Source organism: Ovis aries, chromosome 13 (genome assembly GCF_016772045.2).
Source record: "Ovis aries strain OAR_USU_Benz2616 breed Rambouillet chromosome 13, ARS-UI_Ramb_v3.0, whole genome shotgun sequence".
Classification (NCBI taxonomy): domain Eukaryota; kingdom Metazoa; phylum Chordata; class Mammalia; order Artiodactyla; family Bovidae; genus Ovis; species Ovis aries.
In genome coordinates, this window is record NC_056066.1 from 53,607,131 (window position 1) to 53,622,461 (window position 15,331).

Below are 15,331 nucleotides of genomic sequence, written 5' to 3' on the forward strand. Positions count from 1 at the left end.
TCTGCAGTGAAAACATTTATTTTTTACAAGTAATCTTTATTATAGGTCAACATTCAGACATAGAGACCATCACCATGGGAAACTTACATGACCCACCAGCCCAGCCCCAGGTGTGTGCACGGGCTCAGGACAGAGGTCGGACCCCAGCAGCAGGACAAACCAGCACACGGACGACCATGGTCCATGCACCTGCATTTAGCTTCTAACCACAATGTATACAGGTTTCAGTGTAAACTGCTTCTCTTGCCCACCTGAAACACCATCCCATCTCCAAGGAGATAAAACCGACCAGAAGTTGCTGCGCACATGACCCAGGCCCAGCCGCTTCCCCCAGGTGAGGTAGGAGAATAAATGTCCAAGCTGGAGCCTATCTATCTCCTACCTCACAGGGACCCTCTGGGTGGATCTGGGGTCAGGACAGACACCCCTTCGAACGCAGCTTGTCACTGGTTGTATCTGATGCCTAGAAAATGGGTTTTAATGTTTCAAAGGAGGGAGGGGTTTCTAGCCACATCTGAGTGTCATGAGACACTCACCTCAGGGGGTCAGGTGAGTCCCCACAGATGGGGAGGCAGCCCTGCCCCCCACCCTCAGAGGCTGACACCTGGCCTGCCACCCACACCTATCCCAGGACACAGCAGGGTCGGGGTTTCCTTCTGTGCACAGCAGACCAGCTTGCCCAGACCCCTGCTCCTGCCCACTGATCAAGAAACCAGAGGCAGTTTTGGAGCCAACGTTTATTGTACTGTTGCTTCGCTCTGGACGGCAGCAGTCACGCTGCTGGGTGATATATACATATACACATATGTACACACACTGCCCACACCTACAGCAGAGACGACGCCAACCGTGCTTGAAAGGACAGTAAAAATATAGCTTTTGCCAATTCCACAGGAGAAGGAGTCACAACCAAAAGAGCAGAACAGGAGTCCTGTGTCACATGGGTTCACAGCTCAGAACACTGGGAAAGGAATGAGATCAGTCACTTTTCACGCCCCTTCACCACACCCCACAAGCAAGCTATGTCCCTGGCGGGGCTTGCTGAGAGCCAGGGAAGGGCGGACAGAGCCCCCAGGCCCTGGGCACCCACCCACCCACTGGAGGTCTCACACCAGGTGCCAGGGAGGCTGCCCATCTCCCCTGGAACAGGTCCTCCGCCCCACCTGGAGCAGAAGCGCCATGTCCATGTTCCCTAATGGGTTCCTCGTGGTGCTGGCTGCTCGACTGATCAGAGAAGCAGAAGGCTCACGCACGAGCGGTAACGTCTGAAGCAGTTTGAAAACAGAATAACGCCCAAGGAAGACAGGAGACCACGTCACCAAGCAGAAACAGAAATCTACAAGCCACCAGCCTCTGACCACCCCTCAGCCACTCCCATGCCCCTGCAGCACCGCAGGGCACCCCAGCACTAGCCACAGCACTTCTTTCCCGCCACAGCAGGCAGAGGCTCATCCCCTCTGAACACACGAACAGGGGATGCTCCAGACACAACACCCTGCTTACCAGGAAAACACGGGCCACAGGAAACAGGGAAACACAGCCAGGGGCCTAGGTCTGCAGTCAGGGGGAGTGCCTGAAGGTGCCAAGAAGACTTTTTCTACTTCCAGATCAACAAAGTGGACAGGCAGGAGGGTCTGAGTGAGGGTCAGGTGAAAGGGTGTGGTCTAGACCCAGCAGACGCTGGCTCCTTGGGGACCTGGGCCTCATGCAATCGTTACTATCACCAGGAGAATTGTTGTCATTTTCGTCATGATTTACTAGATTCTCGCAATTCTGTGGGAGACTGGGTTCAACAAACTTGCAGACCTGACCCTTTTCCACAGCACCCTGGTCTCCAGGGGATCGTCACGTTTCTAGCAGATGAGCAGCAAGATTCCGGAACTAAGACACACCTGGCAAGGGACTCACCATGACGTGTCGGGGGGTGGGTCCTGGAGTTTTCCACCCACAAAGCAACAACACACCCACTGCAGAAGGGTGGCTGCCTGCCTTCTGGAGTCCAAGCTTTGAACTTGTTTTTTGGCCATTCTGGGGCAAAACAACTCATTTCCTAAGCTACTTCCACAAACAGGATGGCTGACTAGGGCCTCCTCTCAGGCTGAATTCTTGATGTCTGCCTGGGGCTGGCACCAAAGACCAGCCTCCTCCCTGGTCCAGGACAGATCAAATAACCGATTCCTTGTTCTTTTAAGAGGTCTGATTTTTGCAGGTTATTTCTAATTTAATACCAGTGCATTTATCTCACCTCTCACTGGATGTCTTCATGATCATTTTCACAGGCAAAAACCCCAAATAAAACAATACCATTAAGTGCCTCTAGACCTGGTGATTGCAGAGCACAGCACAGCGAGTGAGCTGGGGCCATGGGTGGGCAGGTGGGGTGGGGGACAGTGGCTCTGGGAGGGTGTCCTGGTGCGTCTGACCTCCTCACGTGCAGCCCCTGCCCACAACCTCCCCCACTGGACACTGAGGAGGAATCCAGTGGTCACTAGGTTCATTCTGCAGAAATCAGGCAGGCCTGCTTGGGCCACACAGGTATTGAGGTGCAAGTCTGGCACAGGTGCAGCACAAACATGTCTCCAAGTCCTCACAGTGGTGGACTACCCCCAGGGCTAGATGCAGACAAGACAGACTGGCTTCCGACAGTCCACAGGTGGTGGTACTGAGACAGAGGTGAGAGAGCTTTTGTGGTCTGGCTGCAGGTGAATGAGCCAAGGGCACCAAGGTCTCCTGGGGACTGACCCTTTCCCCGGAGTGTGCCTTTGGTCCAGCTGGTCCTTCCTCCATGAGCGCGACGTCTCTAACTGCCCAAACCATTCACAATGGCCAAAGGGAGCAGGTGGAGGAAAGTGGGTTGGAGGTGGGGTGGGGGCGGGAAGCAGGAGGGGTATGCAGCCCACTCGCCACCGGCAGCCTGGATTCAGCCCCTCAGACCACCACTAATTGGGCCACTGATACCATCTGTGGTTCTTGGAGGTCCAAGGAAGGATTACAAAGAGGCCAGGTGGGCCTGAAGGAATGTGGAGGGCAGTGCAGGGAAGGGGAGCATGGAGGCTGCAGGGACAACCCAGCCGGGGAGGGAGCACACTCGAGCACAGGGGCCTCAGGTCAGATACGGGAATACCTGCCATGAGGCGAAGCAGATGAGGTGAGCATGAGTACCCCAGGGCAACACCCTGGGACCAGGAGCCAGGCCCAGCTCCTTCCTGTCAAGTGAGTCCAGAGGCCCTGCCTGTGGCCGCAAGGTAGGCAGACAGGGCAGGGAGCAGACCCCACAGCTTCCATCAGGCAGCAACTGCCTCAGGCCCCCATGAAACAGGAAACAGAGTGCCCATCCTGCCTGAGCCCACCTGGCGGTGAGGGACCGCAAGGGCCACCCACCCGCCATGCCAACCTGCCTGAGAGTCCTGAAGCAGCCCCAAGTCCGGTGAATACAGTCTGGCTGCAACACGCCCACAACACAGACAGACATGGACATAACCCATACATGCTATTAAAAAAGGAAACAACAGAAGATGAAGAAGACCGTAGCTAAACTGCTTTAAATACTGCATGCTACGCACTTCATGTGTTGGGGGTGGATGGGCGGGCACAGAGGCGGGTCGGCGGGGCCCTCCTGGGGCCAGGGCGGCTCCCACGCCATCTCTGTGACTACAGTTCATGATTCTAAGGTTGAGTGGCTGGGTGCTGACTGATCCTGGACTTAGTTGAACCCGTCGGTGTGGTAGCTGGGGTGGGAGTCAGCCGTGAGCTGGGTGGTCTCCGTGGCAGACGCCGGCTGGATGACGATTGGCGTGTCTGCGGCCTCTGCAAGCAAGTGACACGCATGGAGTGAGGTCAGGCCGGTGAGATTCACGGCCCCCGACACTGTGTGACACACTCGGCCGCCTGGTGGCTCGACTGGGGTCAGAGGTCGTAGAACAAGCACTTGGAAAGGTGAGGCTGCCTGGACCTCTGCCCCACATGGCCTTCGTCCATGGCCTCGGCCCTCGGCCCTCCCCACCTACTCGGCCGCCACAGTCCGCAGCGGGGACAGCCCTCCGAGCCTGCGTTACCTCCAGCGTCCACGTTCACACCTCAACCGTCCCGCTGCCACCACAAACACTCCCGCACAGTGTCAGTGCCCTCCTGTTTGACGAGACAGGGCGACACGTTCAGGGCCCACTCCGGCCCCGCCCGTCACGCACTGCCCAGGCGGTGGGCGCACTCACCCCTCTCGTCGGACTGCAGCTGCGCCTCCAGGTCCTCGGGGGACACATAGAACTCGGTCTCTTCCCCCTCTGGCGCCTTGGGCTTGCACTTGCCACAGCAGCAGTTGAAGCAGCAGCAGAGGCAGCAGCAGCAGTAGCAGCAGGTGAGGAGCCCGCAGAAGATGAACAGGGCCTGGGGGGAGAGGGATAGGGCTGTGTGAGGAAGCCGGGGCCTGGCCCTCACCCTCACCCACCCCAGCTTATAGAGGGGTCCTCAACCAACAGTGGATTCTTTCCCAGATCAAGATGAATAAAGAACATTAAGACAGGAAGACAGGAAAGGCAGAAAGAAAGACCAGCTGCATAAGGAAGAGTGAATTCTGAACGGGGGGAGGAAGGAAGGGGGACTGGCTTCCAACAGCACAGTGCCCGGCAGTGAGCCATGCTCTTGGGCCTTACACGGCAGATGCTTTGAATAAATTCAGGAAACCAAGTAATGTTAACATATAAAAGCAATACTATCTTTTCAAGTTTCTCAGGTCAGACATTTCAAACCCATCTTCTCAATCACAAAAACAAGTCTCTCCACACTGTGATGACAAGTGTGTTTCCTGTTTCTATCACAGCGACTCATAAAAGAAAATGCTATGGATGCCACCCCTCAGCATAGGCGTCGCTCTATGCATCCAGGTCAACTGCAGGCAGGCCACCAGGCCAGCGAAAGCTGCTGGGACTGGACCTTTGCCTGTATCCACAGGGATGAGGAGCCTGCCACATGCCCAGACCCACCCGCTAGGATGCGAGTGTGGGAGCTGCAGCCTCACCTTGGCCCACCAGCTGGAGAGCACAAAGTAGGTGTTCACGTTCTCCTCCCCGAACTGCTCGGCCACGTAGAGCCCCAGTGAGCCGTACTTGTCGTAGATGTTTCTTTTCGTGGCGTCCGTCAAGATGGCGTGGGCGTTGTTGATCTCCTTAAACTTGTCCGCAGCCTCCGGGTTATCAGGGTTCTTGTCAGGGTGGTATTTCAAGGCCAGCTTCCTGCAAACCCAAACCATCTGCTGGTCGTGCATTTTGTATTCACCCACTGGACAGAGGGCTAGCAGAGACACATTTACCCTTCACCAGCTCCCTTTCTAACTTTCCACAGAACTCAAGAACACCAAGGTCAACAGAAATTTCTGCAATTGTCCAGAGTCATCCACAGAGGAGCAGGTGCCCTGTGGGAGCTGACCTGCTGCAAGCAGCTAGCCTGGGCGGGCCTGCTCTGATGTCCCCCAGGAACTGCCAAACCCGCTGCTGCCCTCTAGTGTCCCGGATGTTCATTGAACATTTGTCAAATAGAGGCAAGGGCAGGGACTGGGCAGCAAAGGCTTTTTAAATGTGTCTGATAAGGAGATAAGGGAGACCATAAAGCACTGTGTCAGGTGGTTGCAACAATGACAGTGTCTTAGAGACACTGCATGGGGTGGGGGTGGGGCAAGCTCAGAGAGAAGGCCACCCCATGGTGTGGAGACTAACCCACAGTCACAGCTCAGCACACTCAGACCTGTCCCCAAGGCCTCTGCTCCAGGGCAGGGAGTTCAAGGAGCTGTTTAGTTTTTTTGTTTGTTTTTTAATTTATTTATGTAAGGGGTTGTGTTTTTTTGTTGTTTTTTAATTTATTTATACAAGGGGCTGTTTTCTGTTGCCCATAAAGCATTAACATAACAATCATGAGATGCAATAGAACTGCTACTGTGACCCTGCAAGTAGGCCAGGGAAACAGGGAGATATAAGACAGCCACGCAGGAGCTGCTGGGGTAGAGGCTTCTTACCGGTAGGACTTCTTAATGTCATCTGAGGTTGCGTTCTTGTCCAGCCCCAGTACATGGTACAGGGACTCCCCAGAGGTAGAGAGTGAACGCTGTCTCTGGTCTGCCATGGCACGCTAGTCTACAAGGAGAACACAGAGAAAATATCAGAAAGTACAGATTAAAATTCCCAGCGCAGAGCAGACAGACTTGATTCTATTTGAGGCAAAAAATCACAGCACTTCGTGGGGGTCACAACATATACAAATATGACACATTCATCTACAGCAGATAGGAATGAGGAGTGGTCCCACGTTAAGGAAAGGGGCAGTTTCTGACTGCTACAATATGTCACCCTAAGTAGGCTATAAAAATTTAAGTGTGTTTACCACAATCCCTTGAGCAACCTCTAAGTAAAAACATAAGGGGGCCTAGCTAGAAAGCTGAAAGAAAAATGAGAAGGAAACTTTACAGATAAAAAACTCCAGTGAAACGAAGACACTGTCAAATGGACAAAAATGCAAGTGACACACTGTAAAAACAGGGTCTCAAAATATATAAAATAAGTTTTGACAAATAAGGGGAGAAGCAGACAATTTCAGTCACAAAAATCTTAACACCCCTCCCTCAGAAACTGACAGAACAGAAACACACACAAAGTTAGGAAAAATGCCAACAATCTGAAGAATACTCTCAACCAACATTACCCAATTACCTGTATGACACCCACATCCACAGAACTTACACGTTCACATGATGGGCCTTAAAACAAGCTTCCAAAATCTAAACAGACAGAGGGTTTCCCTGGTGGCTCAGCAGTAAAGAATCGGCCTGCTCATGTAGGGGACATGGTTCAATCTCTGGTCCAGGAGGATTTCACATGCTGTGGAGCAACTAAGCCTATGCGCCACAACGGCTGAGCTGCAGCTTAGAGCTTGTGCTCTGCTACAAGAGAAGCCACTGCAATAAGAAGCCTGTGCACCGCAACTAGAGAGTAGCCTGTGTGCAGCAATGAAGACCCACACAGCCAAAATTTAAAAAAAAAAAAATTAAATGGACTAAAATCGTATACAGTATGTCCCCAACACGAACAGATTAGAGACCTAAGATGAAAGTATCTAGGAAAAACTCCGTGTTTACTATTAAAACAATATACTTCGAAATAACATGCAGTTCAAAGAAAACAGGACAGACATTATTTCTAAATTCATTACTAATGTAATAATCTGTGTGTGATTATAAGCTACTACTTAAAAATAAGTTGACATATCACAGTTGCCAAAACTCAGAAGCAACCAGGATGTCCTTCAGCAGATGATGGATAATAAACTGTGGTACATCCAGACAGTGGAGTATTACTTAGCACTGACTGAAATGAGCTACCAAACCATGAAAAGACATGGAGGAGCCTAAATGCATTTAACTCAGTGAAAGAAGCCAATCAGAAAGAGCTATACACACACTGTAGGATTCTACCACTCTAACACTCTGGAGAAGACAAACCTATGAAGACAGTAGAAAGACCGGTGTTTGCCAGGGGCTGGGGGCAGGGAGGATGAACAGGCAGAGCACAGAGGGTTTTTACCACAGTGAAACTATTCTGATACCACAATGCTACATACACATCATCATACATTTGTCAGAATCGGAAGAATGTGCAACACCAAGAGTGAGCCCTGATGTAAACCGTGGACTTGAGTTAATCTGTATCAATGTTAGATCATCACTCTAAACAATGCACCACTCAATGCCAAAAAATTGGGACTGGGGGCAGGGGCAGAAGTACAAGGCAACTCTCTGAACAGTGTACTCAATTTTTGTGTAAACCTAAAACTGCCCCAAACAGTTCTACTATCCTCAGAGACTGAAATTACAGCAAGCTATGACCACCTGACCTGCCTCTTGAGAAACCTACATGCAAGTCAGGAAGCAAGTTAGAACTGGACATGGAACAACAGACTGGTTCCAAATAGGAAAAGGATTATGTCAAGGCTGTATATTGTCACTCTGTTTATTTAACTTCTATGCAGAGTACATCATGAGAAACGCTGGGCTGGAAGAAGCACAAGCTAGAATCAAGGTTGCCGGGAGAAATATCAATAACCTCAGATATGCAGATGACACCATCCTTATGGCAGAAAGTGAAGAGGAACTAAAAAGCCTCTTGATGAAAGTGAAAGAGGAGAGTGAAAAAGTTGGCTTAAAGCTCAACATTCAGAAAACGAAGATCACGGCATCTGGCCCCATCACTTCATGGGAAATAGATGGGGAAACAGTGGAAACAGTGTCTGACTTTACTTTTTTGGGCTCCAGGGTCACTGCAGATGGTGATTGCAGCCATGAAATTCAAAGACGCTTACTCCTTGGAGGAAAAGTTATGACCAACCTAGATAGCCTATTTAAAAACAGAGACATTACTTTGCCAACAAAGGTCCATCTAGTCAAGGCTATGATTTTTCCAGTGGTCATGTATGGATGTGAGAGTTGGACTGTGAAGAAAGCTGAGTGCCGAAGAATTGATGCTTTTGAACTGTGGTGCTGGAGAAGACTCTTGAGAGTCCCTTGGACTGCAAAGAGATCCAACCAGTCCATTCTGAAGGAGATCAGCCCTGGGATTTCTCTGGAGGGAATGATGCTGAAGATGAAACTCCAGTACTTTGGCCACCTCATGCGAAGAGTTGACTCATTGGAAAAGACTCTGATGCTGGAAGGAATTGGGGCAGGAGGAGAAGGGAACGACAGAGGATGAGATGGCTGGATGGCATCACTGACTCAATGGACGTGAGTCTGAGTGAACTCCGGGAGTTGGTGATGGACAGGGAGGCCTGGTGTGCTGCGATTCATGGAGTCGCAAAAAGTCGGACATGACTGAGCGACTGAACTGATGATCACAAGGTCATCAGAAATCACCATCCAAGCAGGGAAGCTGTCAACAAAGCAGAGGGCACAACTGCACCTGTAACAGCCAGAGAACAGAGGAGGCATGATTCAAGGCGCATCGGAAGAGAACCAGCATACGGAAAACAGAAAATGAGAAGCTCCATCTAGTGGCAAAGAATCTAAAGGCAAAGAACACAGCCAACTGAGAAAGAAATAGTCAACCAAAAACAAAATTAGTGCTGACAGAAAACACAAGTGTGCAAACTGCACCCTGCCGAGCAGAGCAGCAAGGTCAAACATCCATGTCCTGGGCACTGAGAACTTCCCCAAACAAAACATGCTTCCAGCTCTAAGGAGAAAGGAGTTTCGTCCTAGGAGTCCATCATCAACAAGGTGTAAGTCAGAAAAATGTTTAAATGCAGGAGTTTGGGAAAAGCACAGCATGCATACCCTGAACAAACCAATGATCTGGACAGCATTTCAGCAAAATGAGGAAGGAAATCAAGAAACAGGAAAAGGAAAACGTGGTAAGAAGAGTGGCGGCAGCCGCTTCAGAGGAGGGTCACTTCTGAGGCTGAAAACTCCCTCCAGACTGGGTTCCTCAGGGGCCGGGCTCCCCCAGGCACGATGACAACTGTCACAGGCACAGACAGAAGCACAGAGAGGTGCAGTCAGGATCCAAGCGAAACCAAAGGGCACAAAGAACGCTGTGACGTTGGTGTGTCACTGTCGAGCCTCACTGCCATCCCAGAGCTGATGGGCTCTGGAACCAAGGTAAGCCCAGTTCTAATAGCTTCCAGCTGTGGGCGTGGCCAGGTCACTGCAGCAGTCGGCATTTACCTCCTCATCTGGATTAGAAACAAGGACATACCTCCCCACTACCAGGGCAGGGCCTGCAGGGAGCTCAGGACCCTCAATGATGTTAATGACAGCATATTCTCGTCAAGTCTCCAATACTAAGAATTTACAGCAGAAGTAACATGACTGTGTCAAGTTTACTTACTACTTGCTAAATAATTTTTTTGGTCCTGAGAACTGTTTAGAAAATACAACTTTGACAAATTACTTTTACAAATTAAAAAAGTATCAGCTACTCAGTTCCTACTGAATAACCCACCCACAGAAAAATATCAATAACTAATACTTTCGTATCTGCTCCACAGACGTTAACTACATCATCAACTGTTGTTGTTCAGTCATTAAATCATGTCCAACTCTGTGGCCCCATGGACTGCAGCACACCAGGCTTCCCTGTCCTTCACCATCTCCTGGAGTTTGCTAAAACTCATATTCATTGTATTGGTGATGCCATCCGACCATCTCATCTTCAGTTGCCCCCTTCTCCTCCTGCCCTTGATCTTTCCCAGCATCAGGGTCTTTTCCAATGATTTGGCTGTTCACATCAGATGGCCAAAGTATTGGAGCTTCAGTTTCAGCATCAGTCTTCCCAATGAATATTCAGGGTTGATTTCCTTTAGGATTGACTGGTTTAATATCCCGGCTGTCCAAGGGACTCTCAAAAGTCTTCTTCAGCACCACAATTAGAAAGCATCAATTTTTCAGTGCTCAGCCTTCTTTATGGTCCAATTCTCATATCCATAATGACTACTAGAAAAACCATAGCTTTGACTAGACAGACCTTTGTTGGCAAAGTGATGTCTCTGCTTTTGAATATGCCATCTAGGTTTGTCACAGCTTTTCTTCCAAGCAAGCATCTTTTAATTTCATGGTTGCAGTCACCATTCACGGTGATTTTGGAGCCCAAAAAAATAGTCTGTCACTGTTTTCATTTTTTTTCCCATTTATCTGCCATGAAGTGGTGGGACCGGATGCCATGATAGTTTTTTGAGTGTTGAGTTTTAAGAAGTGCCAGCTACTTAATGTGACTGACGAGAACTCTCTGTGAAACTTTAGAATCTAAGTCAAGACTCCCCAGCACCACTTATGCCTGAGACCTCCATGCTCCTGCACCAAGTGGCAGAATTTCCTGGTCTACGACAAAACCAGCCCGAGGAAACACAAGACACAAGCGGATTAGTTAGGGTAAGCCAGTCTCTGTGGTTCATCACCTGCCTCTTCACACATACAGAGAGACCGCTGACTATTAAAACCTTAGAATTAGATTTCTTAACTTCAATGAACTGCCAGCAACTATATCCAAATTTTAAAGGCCAATATTTAATAGTAAATACACCTCTTGAAACCCAGCCAAATAAATAAATAAAAATATTATTAAAAAAAAAAACCACATCTCTTCAAACCCAGGGATTAAAAACCAGGTTCCACGTTTTGAGTCCCTGGTACCCACAGCTTCCCCTCCCCAACCGGGAGCTGGAGCCTCTGTGACGCTCGGCACCAGAGTGTGGTGGGGCAGGACAGGACCTTCGGAGTAGACACTGGCACCACCAGGCAGGTTCTCCCCACAGAAAAGCAGCTCAGCTCAGATCAAGACTGTTGGGAACCAAGAGCTTCCAAAAAGCCGAGTTGGTGATAAAATCCAGCCAGTCAAGACGGGAAGCCAGGGTGACAGGTCTGCAGGCAAGTGACAAATGCACAGAAATGCAAGAAGCCAACTGAGGAGCAGTAACAGGCCTACTTTGAACCTCCTGGACTGCATGGTGGGTGAGGATACAGTGTGGCAGCCCCATGGCTGCCTCTGGGTAAAGGTGATGGAGCAGCAATTTCATTGGTATCACCTCCATCTATCTCGTTTGCCAAATTCAAGGAAAACTGGAACAAACACTTCTACTTAAAAGACGATGTGAATATCTTCAGAATGTGTCTGGTGATTTGGTTGTTTCTGAGAAGCACCAGGGAGTAGAGGTTAAAATATTTCTTCCTGGACTTTCCCAGGGGGTACAGTGTATGGGAATCCACCTGCCAATGCAGGGGACACAGGTTCCCTGATCCGGGAAGATTCCACACATTGTGGAGCAACTAAACCGGTGAGCCGCAACTACTGAGCCCTCACTCTAGAGACCAAGAGCCACAACTACTAAAGCCCGTGTGTCTAGAGCCTATGCTCTGATAAGAAGAGTAGCCCTTGCGCACCGCAACTAGAGAAAGCCCATGCACAGCCATGAAGACCCAGCAGAGCCAAAAATAAAAAGTAAATAAACAATTTAAAAAATAAAAGACTTCGTTGTCTACCACTATTCCCATACTATTGTTTTTTGAAATCATGGTCTTCTGTAGGCTTTTCTGCACTGCATGAACTTGAAGCACCTGTCATGACTCACGTCCAGGACACACAACTTTCATGTGCCAGGCTGTCGCGCTCACTGAGCACTCAGCCTTCTCGGTGCTCAGGGCCTTCAGCTCTAGGGGTGTGGACCTGTCTCCATGTGCTAACAATAAGCAAGGCTCCAACAGTCCCTACAGTGCCCTTTCTCATTAGTGCTCAAGAGCAAGCTGTCCATTTCGGGATGTGTTTTTGGCTGTGAGCCAATCAAAGGGCCGTAAATGAAGGATCCTGACAACGAGGGCCCAGTCAACGGCAAATCCTCCTAAGAACCCAAGAACATCCTTGCATGGACTCCCTCCAACCCAATTTTGTATCATTAGAGTTGACATCACAAACAGTAAGAGTAAGGGACTAAATAACCTTATATTTGAATAAAATCACTGACAGCACAGCAATCAGTCTGGACAGCTCATGCCTAATTTAATTGTCTCACCAAGCTGGGTACAGTAAAAGTCAGAACAGACTTGAACGTCAAGGCTTGCTCAGTGCTCTTTGTCAAAGGATTATCATCACTCTAGAGTTGGCATGAGAGCTTTTTTGTAAAGGGCAAAACAGTAAATACTTGTCTTATGGGCCTGAAATCTACAGTCTCCACCACCATGTTGCAAGTTTCTGCCTCTGAGGCATGAAAACGCACTGTGTCTAAGAGAACGGGCACAAGTGTACACCCAGATACCAGATCTAAAGCCAGCAACCGGCATACCCCTTGCCCCAGGGGTCAAGTCATGGCTCTCTTGTGAATCTTTTAGGGAAGTTGAGTTTTGTGAATGGGCTTACATTTGTGTGCTCTGAGCAAGTGTAGGCGTAGTCACTGTGACTCTTTTTTAGTCCTCAAAGTTAACTTGGCATAAATGCAAAACGAAGACGTGGGCAAGAAACATTATGAATATGCATTTCCTATCGAGACAGTAAAACTCAAAGAAATTCATCACAACATGAAGCAATTAGGCCAGACAGCACCAAGAGCATTGCACCCCCACCCCTACTCCCACAAAAAAATTGCCGGAAAAGCTGTGGACTTGGTGACGGCATTTTTTACAGAAACCATTCAGAGTGCTCACTATCATCCTGTCTGCTTACTTCCAATCATGGTTTACACACTATCAGCTCTGGCAACTTGCCTGGAAAGCCGCCAGCTGGCAAGCGGGAAAATTTAAACCAACAAGACAAATCCAATGCCACTGTCACCGTGCAGTCCCAGGACTTCCAGGGGGCACAGCACCCCAGCTGGGACTCCCAAGCTCCAGACACCACTCGCTCAGCATGCTCAGGGCACCAGACATTTGGGCGGGCAGAGGACGAGCATGTCAAAACAACCAGCCACAGTTCAGCACCACACACCTGCTCCCAATCACCAGCTGCAGAGTCTACCAAAGGACAGGGAAGTGAGACCCCTCCTTTGCAAGCTTCTCCCCTGAGATGAAGTACAAACTGGCCCCGAGAAAGAAGTCCCTTCCATCACCTTGGTGGGTATGGACTCTGGGACAGCAACATTGCAGCCCTATGCCCACCGGACAAAGATCAATTCCAATGCGCTCTCCTTGGGTGCCAATGATGGGGACTCTGCTCACAGGACACACATCTGTCTCGAAGGGCAAAGAGTATTTACCCTTCTTCAGGATTACGGGGTTCAAAAGTATTCACATGCACACTGGGGGCTGGGCAGGAGACTCCACCCCAAGGCCAGGGAGCGGTGACTGAGGCAGATGAGCTCAGATGCCCTGGAGCAGTGTGAGGGGAACAGGCCCTCTGTAAGATCCCCTGGCTGCAGAGCACAGATGAATACGGAGAGAACACGCCAAGACCCACCAGCCACACTGCTGAAAACCAGAGCTCAAGAGCAGACGGACATGTTACAGAGCAGTGGGCCATGATCTCAACTCTCCTTACCGGAGGTCACAGGAACCAGAAAGCAGTGGCACCCATAGTGAAGGTGCAGAGATAAAACACCTGTCAGGCCAGAATTCTGTTTTCAGCAAAAACATCACTCAGAAACAAAGGCTGAAATGAAAACATTTTCCAGCAGAGACTAAGAGAACCCATGACAAAACACATTAACAAAACCTAAAATACAAGAAACACCAGCAAGAGCTACCTGGATGGAGGGCAAACAACACCAGACAGAAACCAGTATCTTTAGAAGGAACAAAGGCCACAGGCTTCCCATTTTGGGAAGCATGTAGGTAATAGATGACTTTTTTCCTTTTTGTTAAAAACAAAAACAAAAACACAGGACTGTTGGGAGCAGAATTCTCAGTCTTGGCTTGTGGGGTTTATGTGGCCCTTTGCACAGAGGAGCAGTGGGGTAGGGTGGAGCGGATGCCTTGTGTGAAGTGGACAACATCAGCTCTAAGAAAAGTAAACCACACACATGTCCATCAACAGGGGAACTGATCATTTCTGGTCTAATCTATACAGAACACTACTCATCAGTAAAAAAGGAGGACATACTGACACAAGCAATAAAATCTCAAACACAATGTGTTACACAAGCTAAATACAAAATGACTCCATTTATACAAAAATTAAGAACAGGAAAAACAACCTATCGTGATCTCACAAGTGTACACACCCAGACTCACTGAGATCCGGCTGTGTGCCTCTTGTGGTGGTCAACTTTTACTTGCAGTAAGAAGAGCACCTGCTGTAACTGAGGTGACTCAACATAAATTAGACAGCAGCAGAAAACCAAATGAAACATGAAAGTCTCCAATCTGCCAGAGCAGGTGCTTGTTTTCACAACTTTCATGGAGACACAGAAAAACATCCATGTGTCTGTCATTCCATTCTGTGGCTACTCTCAGCAGAGACTGACACCAGAAAGCTGAAAATACTGTCTGGCCCTTTAAGAAAAAAACAGCTGCTATGAACATGATTTGAACAGATGTTTTAATGGAATAAATGCTGTCCAAGCATAAAAACTATTAAATGTAAATTTCTTACCATTTTCACACATATTTCAAAAGTTAGTGTTCTAGTTAGTCCAAGCTCGTCAACCCCAAGGAGGATACAGCCAGTCCTCCCAGGCTGTCACCAGGATAGTGTGTAAAGCATGGCTCCGCTCCTGTTACATCCCACTCAGGTCCTCCCCACCAGCTCAGTGGCTGCAGTGTCAGAGCCCAGACCCCGGCCTGTCCCACAAGGCCCTTCTGGACACAGGCCCAGCCTGACACCAGCCTCTTCTTGCCACTGTACCCACTGGGCCTCATGGCCTGAAAACACGCTCT

The 15,331-nt window shown here is 49.3% G+C and overlaps 1 protein-coding gene across 7 annotated transcripts in view; it reads right to left on the minus strand.

The window, feature by feature from the left end:
* Positions 1-2: 2 nt before the first annotated feature.
* DNAJC5 (DnaJ heat shock protein family (Hsp40) member C5) overlaps positions 3-15,331 on the minus strand; it is a 29,497-nt gene continuing 14,168 nt past the window's right edge. For 4 of the 7 annotated variants that reach the window (XM_027976933.3, XM_060396923.1, XM_060396924.1 and 1 more), the window contains 4 exons: positions 6,005-6,122; positions 5,015-5,228; positions 4,212-4,383; positions 3-3,807 (listed from right to left, as the gene is read on the minus strand). In XM_027976933.3, coding sequence (XP_027832734.1) covers positions 3,704-3,807; positions 4,212-4,383; positions 5,015-5,228; positions 6,005-6,111 — 597 coding nt within the window. In that variant the 5' untranslated portion in view covers positions 6,112-6,122 and the 3' untranslated portion in view covers positions 3-3,703. Of the gene's footprint in view, positions 3,808-4,055; positions 4,129-4,211; positions 4,384-5,014; positions 5,246-6,004; positions 6,123-15,331 lie in introns of those variants that run through there. The other 3 variants (XR_003591238.3, XR_003591239.3, XM_042229866.2) reach the window with 3 other exon arrangements.